At 43.1% G+C, this 9,651-nt stretch overlaps 1 protein-coding gene across 1 annotated transcript; it reads left to right on the plus strand.

The window, feature by feature from the left end:
- Positions 1–231: 231 nt before the first annotated feature.
- Positions 232–4,741, plus strand: LOC109464992 (neuropeptide FF receptor 2-like). Its single transcript, XM_019762110.1, has 3 exons — positions 232–559; positions 2,537–2,636; positions 3,907–4,741. Exons 1-3 carry the CDS (start codon positions 232–234, stop codon positions 4,508–4,510), a joined length of 1,032 nt encoding a protein of 343 aa, XP_019617669.1. The 3' UTR covers positions 4,511–4,741.
- The last annotated feature ends 4,910 nt before the right edge of the window (positions 4,742–9,651 follow it).

Consider the following 9,651-nt stretch of genomic DNA (forward strand, 5'->3'; position numbering starts at 1 on the left):
CTTATGACCGAGAAGAAAAATTTAACAGTCCAAAATAACAATACACCTTGTCTTGATGTTTGCAGGGATTCACATCACGCCGGATTGAGTTTCCTCTCGTCACGACTTGAAGACTCGCAAACTGTTGAATAAGCCACTGGATGCTACGCACCAACTGAACCGAAGAGTGTGTGAGTGAGACTTGTTGCACGTCTTTAAAAAGAGACTGTACGAGAAAACGGGGTTGAAGACATGGATACCATGCTGGATTACTTCTGGAACGTCTCCACGACGCCGGAGCCGTCAGAGAACCTGAGCGAGGGCGGCATGGCGGCAAACTACACCCGGGATCTGACGTCCCAGCTGAAGCACGACATCCCCATCACGGGCCTGTTCATCGTCAGTTACGGGCTGGTGTTTCTCTTCTCCCTGGGCGGCAACGTCGGGCTGTGCATCGTGGTGCTGAAGTACCCCCGCCTGCGCACCGTCACCAACTACTTCCTGCTGAACCTGGCTGTCGGGGACATCATGGTGACGGTGTGCTGCATGCCGTTCACACTTGTGGACAACATCCTCATTGGTTAGTACACTCTTGTTTGGTTATTCTTATTTATTTATTTTATTTGTTTGATTCAGGCAGAGCCCATAGACAACATAGACAACACAAAATACATAGATCTAAAAATACAATGCCTAGGATAAAAGAAACTGAGCGAAGGCCTATTTAAGGTCTGCTTACCAACTGGCAGTATCGACGCCAGAACTAACTTCTGGGGAAGGCATCAGAGCGTAAAAGCAGACTCATGATGTCGTTTCCCGACGCCAGGAGGCGAGCCGCAAAAGAGTGCGTCAGCTTTCGCCTCCTGGCGTCGAAGGTGTCGACACCCAACTGGGCAAAAAGCTTATGTTTTCAGTAGCGTTTGTCTGTCTGTTTGTCTGTGAACAGCATAACTCAAGAAGCTTAGTACTAAATATACATTGTCATTAAACTTGGTAGATGGGTAGGTCTTGATGAGACCTGGAAATGATTAGATTTTGGGCCCCCTGGCGGCTTTTGTTGGTACTGCAGCAGAACTTCCGGTTTTGATATCTCGCGATCTAGACATGCTAGGGTCACGAATTTTAGTTGGGAGATAGCTCTAGGGGTAGGGAAGAGGTGACATGAGCTTGGGCCCCCGAGTCTGTATCTGTATCTGTATAGCCGGTATAACCGCCTTTCGGCGTAACACACCGCTTCGCAGGCACGCGGCGCGGCGGCAACTGGCTACATTACACCGATCAACTCATTACACCTAACCCTTGAACTTCTAACTCTAGACATTGTTTAAATCTATCTAATGACAATGCTCCTACTGTACTTGTTGACAGCGAGTTCCACTCTGCGATAGTTCTAGGAAAGAATGAATTCTTGAACACCTCAATCCTTGGTTGATAACTCTGGTACTTGAAGGCATGGCTATTTCTTGTTCTCTTCTGGGCTGGTATTAGGGTCTTAGTAGTTGGGACGTCCACCAATTTATTAGTCATCAGTATACTCTTGCGAGGTCGTGTGAAGTAACAGCAGAGTGTTCGGCTCAAAACCAAGAAGTTTGAATCTTGCCTTTTCACCGATCTTGTGCCCTTGGGAAAGGTACTTTTGACGACTCTACTTACTTCAGGTGGAAATGAGTACCTAGCTTTGGTTAGGGACGTTCCTGACGTTAAATGGAGCCACACACCCCAGTGAAGCTTCAAAGAGAGTAGGGGTCCTTCCCAGTGTGAATGGTTCTGAAACCTTGGCCGCACCTGGGGTCGTATTGAGGTCACCTGGGGTCGTATTGAGGTCACCTGATTTAGCGCAAATGGCAGCATCTGCAAAGCCTTGCGATTCAGCCCAACAAAAGTGTAAGCTACGTCGATGAAGGTTAGACATCCAGGTAATACGATACGCCAAAAAGCAGTTACTCAAGCAACTGGATATGATTTTGAAAACGTCAGACGTTTCAGCTAAGTGACTGAGAGACCAGAGGGGAAATGCAGGTTTATAAGCACAACCTTTTGATTGATATACAAATAAAGTGAAGACAAATTTTTGGAAGTCGAAAATGGAACAAAAGTCAGACATGTCAAGACAAGATAATGCAAATTAGTCAGAAAGCTCCTGTTATACAGAACAGGAGCTTAAGTATTGTCTGTTCTAGGGGCTGGGAGTGCCAAATCCCAAGTGCAGGAGAGATCCACCCGTAGCCCCCCTTCCTTGTTGAGGGTGGGGTTCTACATTCTTTCATATATTGCCTCTTTAACACCCCGTTCCCACCAGCGTGTTTCGCGGTCTAAGATATCCGTGGACTCGAGTTTGAAAGAGTGACCCTGGTTGTGTTGTAGGTGGTGGAAAATAGCTGAGGAGTAGCCGTTGGCACTAGGTTGGCAATGTTCTTTGTATCTTACTTTGAGTAAGTGTAAGCTCCTCATAATTCAGCCCCCTTAGCTGCGAAGAGAGAATAGTCAATAACAAGACATGATCCCGTAATATACGAGAGAATTTACTGGTTTATAACGGCTTCTTTTCATTTCCCAGGCTACGCTTTCGCCGAGGCCATCTGCCGACTCTCCCGTATGATCGAGGGAGTCTCCGTCGCTGCGTCCGTGCTGGGACTGAGCGCCGTCGCCTTCTACAGGTTAGCAAAGATTCTTTATTGATGAAGTTTATTGCAAATTCATGCCCGGGGGGCTAATTGCAGATTACAAAAATAAAAGAACAATGAAACGTAGTATAAAATAACTAAAATCTACATGATAAAAGGTAGTTGTCTAGAGCTATAACTATGTCTAAAACTATGTCTAAGGGGTTTGACTTCTCTTATTTAGACCATGGAAGACGTAACGTCCCACCTTTTCTAAAATCAGTGGGTTTTGGGAAGTTAAAAGAAGAATAGTTTTTCTTGGTCTGTAAGTTTAGTAAAATTGGGAAAATTGTAGAAGTTTGAATTGTTAACTCATTTCGAGCGTTGCTATGAAAGGAACAATTTGAGATAAAGTGTATTTCGTCTTCCACAGCCTTATTGACACAACAAAAAGTACAGGGACTTTTCCATGGTCTTCTACAACTTAAGGTCTAACAAGGTTAAATACACGTATGGATAACTTCATCCTACGTACAGAATATATGTATGTGGCAAATTACATACAGAATATATATCAGTGGTAACAATAAAGGTTTAACTATTTTCCAACATGTAGTCTTTAAGATTGAAACATTATTTAATGTATTTTCTATTTGAGTACTGTATTAGTTATCTCCTCGGAGAATTTGATTGAATTTATCTATAGGATCTAACGTATTGAAATCAGTTGAAAAGTGGAAAGAAAAGTGAACAGTAATAGGCGATTATCATTGTAGAGTGTACAATCCATTATAAAATGGCGCTCATTTTCAATCATTGGGGCGGTATTTTGGTGACGATTCCACAGAAAATTGTACTATGTCCACGCATGCCTTGTGAGCTTCTGTTTTACTGGAAAACACAATGGCAGACAATTACGCCGCTTGTCTGGCATACTAGTACATAGATTTTGTCTTTTATTACTATCAAACCATCTATTAGCAGAGAGTACAACGTGAAACTGAAATGTCTTTTTGTTTTATGAAAAACTTAAACTGTTCTCCAACTCAAAATTTGACTCACCAGAAATTTTCGACTGAATCACTCAGTCTTCCTCAGCTATCTGACCCAAATGCTGTGGACACGTGATTTTTCCCACGTGTGACGTCACCAATGGGTCAAAGGTTGTCTGAAGTCAATATCGCCCCCGTCCCGGTTGAGCGATGGTTGAAGTGCCCTGATGTATATGGCCTCTTTTATGCCTCTCTTGAAGTTTAAGTTTTTCATAATGTAATTTACCAACTCAGATGAACTTTCATGCTGACTTTTTGTTTCGTTTCCGCAGGTACAGAGCTATCGTGCACCCACAGAAGCCAAAGATGACCCGAAAACGTGCGTACCAGCTGATCGTGGTGTCCTGGCTGGTGTCCCTGTTCATCATGCTCCCGCTTGCTTTCGTCCTGAAGGGTCGCTACCTGGAGGATCAAGGAATCAAGGTCTACATCTGCAAAGAGGAGTGGCCCACCATAGAGTACGACCAGGCCTTCACCACCACCCTCTTCGTCTTCGTGTACTTCCTGCCTGTGATGAGCATGGCGGTGATGTACGGGGAGGTGTCTCGGAAGCTGTGGGGGAGACAGCAGATGAGCCGGAGCTCCCAGAGGTACTCGGACCGGGCGCGCAAGCGGGCGCAGGTCACCAAGATGCTGATCATGATCGTGGTGCTGTTCGCGCTGTCCTGGCTGCCGCTCTGGGTCCTGCAGTTCCTGGGGGTCTTCGCGCAGCTGCCGGAGACGATCGCGCGCGACCTGTTCATGTACGTCTGGCCCGTGGCCCACTGGCTGGGCTACTGCAACTGCCTGGTGAACCCCATCGTCTACGGGTACTTCAACAGGGACATCAGGAGACAGCTCCAGTCGCCAGCCTCCGTCACCATGCCAACCATGTGAGATGACGTCATCATCATCGTCGCCATGCCAACCATGTGAGATGACGTCAACATCATCGTCACCATGCCAACCGTGTAAGATGACGTCATCATCATCGTCGCCATGCCAACCGTGTGAGATGACGTCATCATCATCGTCACCATGCCAACCGTGTAAGATGACGTCATCATCTTCGTCGCCATGCCAACCGTGTAAGATGACGTCATCATCATCGTCGCCATGCCAACCGTGTAAGATGACGTCATCATCATCATCGCCATGTCAACCGTGTGGGATGACGTCATCATCATCGTCGCCATGCCAACCGTGTAATATGACGTCATCATCATCGTCACCATGCCAACCGTGTAGATGACGTCATCATCATCGTCGCCATGCCAACCGTGTAAGATGGCGTCTATATCCACAGTAACAAGAAGTCTGACATTTTGGACTCCCAGGATCGACTGTTTTGGGGTATAATGAACATGAGGGGAAATACCCAACTGAATCACATCATACATTAGATTTCTACTCATACGATTGTTTGACGTAACTTGCTCTCACGTTTACACCATCAGTCGAATTGCCACATTTCTGCCCCCTCGCAACCCAACATGACCCCAGCAGGACACCGAGGGCACTCACGTGAAATCCAATCTCAAATAACTCGACTCCCCAGGTCTAAGTGCGGAATCGACACACACACACACAAACACACACACACACTCACACACACACACACACATACTCACTCACTCACGCACACACACACACACTCACTCACTCACTCACTCACACATACACACATATTCACTCACAGACACACACACACAGACACACACACACACACACTCACACAAACACACACACACAGACACACACAGACACAGACACAGACACACACAGACACACACACACAGAGGCACACACACGGACACACACTCACACTTTCACACATACAGACACATACTCACTCACACACACACTCACTCACTCACACAGAGAGAGAGAGAGAGAGACACACACACAGACACACACACACACACACACACAGGCACACACACGGACACACACACAGGCACACACACGGACACACACTCACACTCTCACACATACACACACAGACACACATGAATTCCCTCATGCCCTCCACTAATTTTGTCAACCTACTCCCTACGGGCACACAGGTGCAGAAACCTACAGCTCAGCCACACAAAACAATACTTCCGTAGCGGAAGTAATTACCTGCTAACGTTAGGTATTGGCAGCAGGAAGATAGCAGAAGGGACCACCGACGTGTTGGCATCAAATACAGGAACTGGTTGTTATTGTGTTCAAAGAACCTTAAAACTCAGTCTTGTAGGATAGTCATTGTGAATTAATGGATGTACATTTGATGGACATATAATACAGTATGTAGAAACTGCTGGAAACAGACAAAGACATATTAAACAGTACAAGTGCCTCCCGTCCAGGTGTAAAGCCATTGGAATGATTCCTTCACTTTACAGTTAGTATACAGATCCTTGTTTGCGTTATAGTTGCACTGTGCTGGCCATTTTGCCTACCTTTGGTCGGAATCATCGACGGTATTAAAGCCATCACTCTTGTTTGTATATGGAAAATTGTGTATATAGGAATCCGTCCTTTGTATCATTGGGAAATTTGATGCACCAATCACTGTATTATATACACAGCACATAGCGTAATGGAATTTGCCAAAAAAAAACGTCACACAAAGACTGCACTGAACATTGTACAATGCAATACACGTGGGTTGTATTTTCGATCTAGGTGTGACAATGAGTACCTTTAGTTTACTATACTACAGTTGTGATTTTTTTGTTCTGGGACCTTCCCTGGTTTGTGTAGAAGTGCAGAAGAAGTGGAGTCAGAATCGTTTTTGGCCCTTAGTTCTCTTTGCATGCTATTGACAATCAGAAATGAAATTTAAGATATTGAGTGTTATAAAGCGTTATAAAGATTACCTTTAAAAAAGGTTGAACTTTATTCCAACACACAATTGTACAGGGATCAAATTTTCAGCGACCACTGTCGCCTTCATCAGGATAATTAATGACCAATCACTTCACAACGTGATCTCGCGAGAATTACGGTTTACAAACACGTGACCTTATTCACACGAGATTTTACTGGTACGTGACGTAAGTAATTGATCAAAAGTGCCAGGGAGTTTATATCGTCCACCATCTCTATAAAGTGAAGGCTGAAGTGCTCTGATATATAATGGCCTCCTTAATGCCTCTTAAAAAGTAGTCCTGTTCAGTGTCCAGTATTCTCACTTTGTCCAAAATTTGATCCCTGTACAATTGTGTGTTGGGATAAAGTTCAACCTTTTACTATGATTACTACCAACACAGATGAACTTTCATGATAATCAAAGATTATCTTTGTTGATAATTACCTGTATATAGCGGTTAATGCTACCTCCGAGTACGGAGGTTTTGCGTTCGGTATGTCTCTGCGTTTGCTTGTATTTTAGTAGTCATTTCAACGTGCTAGGCTGGTAACAGTTGAAACTAGGTCCAAGGTCCCAGGAAAAGGTTATCTCACTTCTTGTCATCATTTTCCAGCTATAAACTTGTCTCTTGCCTTATGGGAGCCAGTGAGAAAGAATCAACGAGAGATTCACAATGATGAATAAAAAGACGAATTTGACAAAAATTCTTTAAAAAAATATATTTTACGGAGGTATGACACTGTTGATGGTTTCTTGTTACTATTTTTACCTCCGGGGGAGGAGACATCCTTCTGCGGAAGGGTTTTGTGAGAGATTTAGATTTTCATGTTTTTCAGATTTTCAGCTGTTTCTCGCGTTTGGGTGGACGGATGTTTTTAGGACTCGGTGTATGTTTTTCTATTGGGCTGTAGATTATGCACGTTCTTTTGTTTGTATTGTATTTGTGTTTTCGGGCAGGAAAATGGTGCCTTTTGGTGGCGCCAGAACATACCTTTGAGCGCAAAAATGGTCGCGACCGTTGACCTTTGGCATGTTTAAGCTATGCTCGGTCTGGTCCACGTATATGACCCCTCACACAGAGGGGTGTCCAGTCTTGATAAATTCTTTGTTTAAAAACCTATATAAAAATATACAATAAAAAGCCCGGAGGTATAAAATCTCAGATTTTACTTGTTCTGTATGAAGACTGTAAGATATGTTCCACGTTTAGAGCCCGTTTCACACAGCAGATCTATAGAAGATGTGTACACGTCGCTGTATAAACAGTAAACAATTCATTGCTTAAGAGGAATCATAAATGTACATGAAGTAGGTTGTTTTCTTGAGTTTGCAGACGTTTTTGTTAACAGATATTGTATGTTTAGCGCATAGAATAATATATAATATTTTAACGCATTTATACATACACCAGCTGTACGTATAGAGAAGTAAACTTATTCATTTTAGGTGTTTCTATTTATTTATATAATAAATATCTTCTTGCTGTAATTTGGATTGTATACTGAAAGTCAGAATTACGTATACGGCTCTGCTTTTGTGCACTTCGACTTGTACCGTGTCTTATTTGTATTGAATAAACCATCGTATGACTCATTTTTGTTTGTGTATTTCGCATAACCGGTAGAATATCTTTATTTATTCATTTGGCTTACAAAGAAGGCAGGGTGTCCCAACTAGTGAATGACTATTACTAAGGGACACCCTGGGGGAAAAATGAACATTATTAGACATACATATAATGCATATTACAATTTACAGAATACATGCTTAGTGAAATATACAAATTATGTACATTGGTGCAATAATATACATACATTTTAAAAGTACAGTTATAGAGTCCTGGTATATACATGGTTGCCGAGGTACAAAATGCAATAAATGTTTATATGGGGGTTTGATACAAATTCAATTTGATTAAGCAGAATATGGATCCCCAGGGGATTTCCATACTTTCTGCTTGGAGATTATCTACATATGCCCAAAATCATGTAACTCGTCGTTTCTTTCTTGATTTATCAACAAAGCTGCTAGGGCCGGGGACCAAACCCTCATAACTTATTCCTGACAGGAAAAGCTATCTGTCACCAAAAAGTCAAGACCATATGTTCAGGACAAGAGACATAAAAACCGGAAGTTCTGCTGCAGTACCAAGGTCATCCACCAGGAGGCCAAGATTTGACCTTAAACTTTGCCTTCCTAAGACCTACCAACGTACCAAATATCATCACAATCCATAAAGGCGTTCTGAAGTTGTGCTGACCACAGGTATGCGGAAACGCAGATACACAGACAGACACACGGGCACACCAAAAACAATACCTCCATTTTTCATGGAGGTAATAGCAAGGAATAAGAGTGAATGGCTTAGCATAGATCGATGTGTAAGAAGAGCTAATCACATAACCCAGTGGCCTTTGACCAAAGATTATAGCGGCCCAATAGATGCTTCCTTTCTACTCACACCTTGATCCTCTTTTACAGAACTCTATGAATGCGTGAGTTTTGGGTAAGCCTTAGAAATGACTAGAATACCAGACACCTAATTGGAACTTACATGTCTGACCAAGCATAAACCTCCGCTAACTCTCCAAGCAGATTTCTTCGGGGGCGTACTGTGTCCATCTATCCTACTACAATGTCTCAAGTAGACTTTAAAGCCAGAAGAACCACGAAAAGGTCACCACTGGCTCTGAATCCAGAATCTGAATCCAAAAGTTTTAGGGAGATGCGAAGACGTAAGAATACATGTATATAAGGCCACAGCAAGTAATTTTTATGGATGACATCAGCGCGCGCATTAATTTTCGCCTGATTTTGGAGTGAAAAAATAAGAAATTTTGTTGCCTTCTGACAGTGGTCACCATGCCGAAAATGAGCCATGGTGTCTGTTGCCATGCTGGAAGGTGGATGGCAGATAACTATGAAGACAGGAGACAAGAAAAGGCTCTGATTTAATTTTTTTTCACTTTGACGCAGTGGTATGTGATGCTGGCTGTGTATATGTGATATTCCCACTGAATCAAAACCATTTGTACAATAATTGAGTCAAAATTTGAAAATGTAGGAGCCTTGTTTTTGTCGGCCCACTTTGTTTTTTTTTCGCCCGCTCTCATTAGATTTGGAGTCTGTGCAGGATGTCATCCATAAAATTTATTTGCTGTGGCCTAATCTAATGTTT

Source organism: Branchiostoma belcheri, unplaced genomic scaffold, assembly GCF_001625305.1.
Source record: "Branchiostoma belcheri isolate BF01 breed outbred unplaced genomic scaffold, Haploidv18h27 scaffold145, whole genome shotgun sequence".
Lineage (NCBI taxonomy): Eukaryota > Metazoa > Chordata > Leptocardii > Amphioxiformes > Branchiostomatidae > Branchiostoma > Branchiostoma belcheri.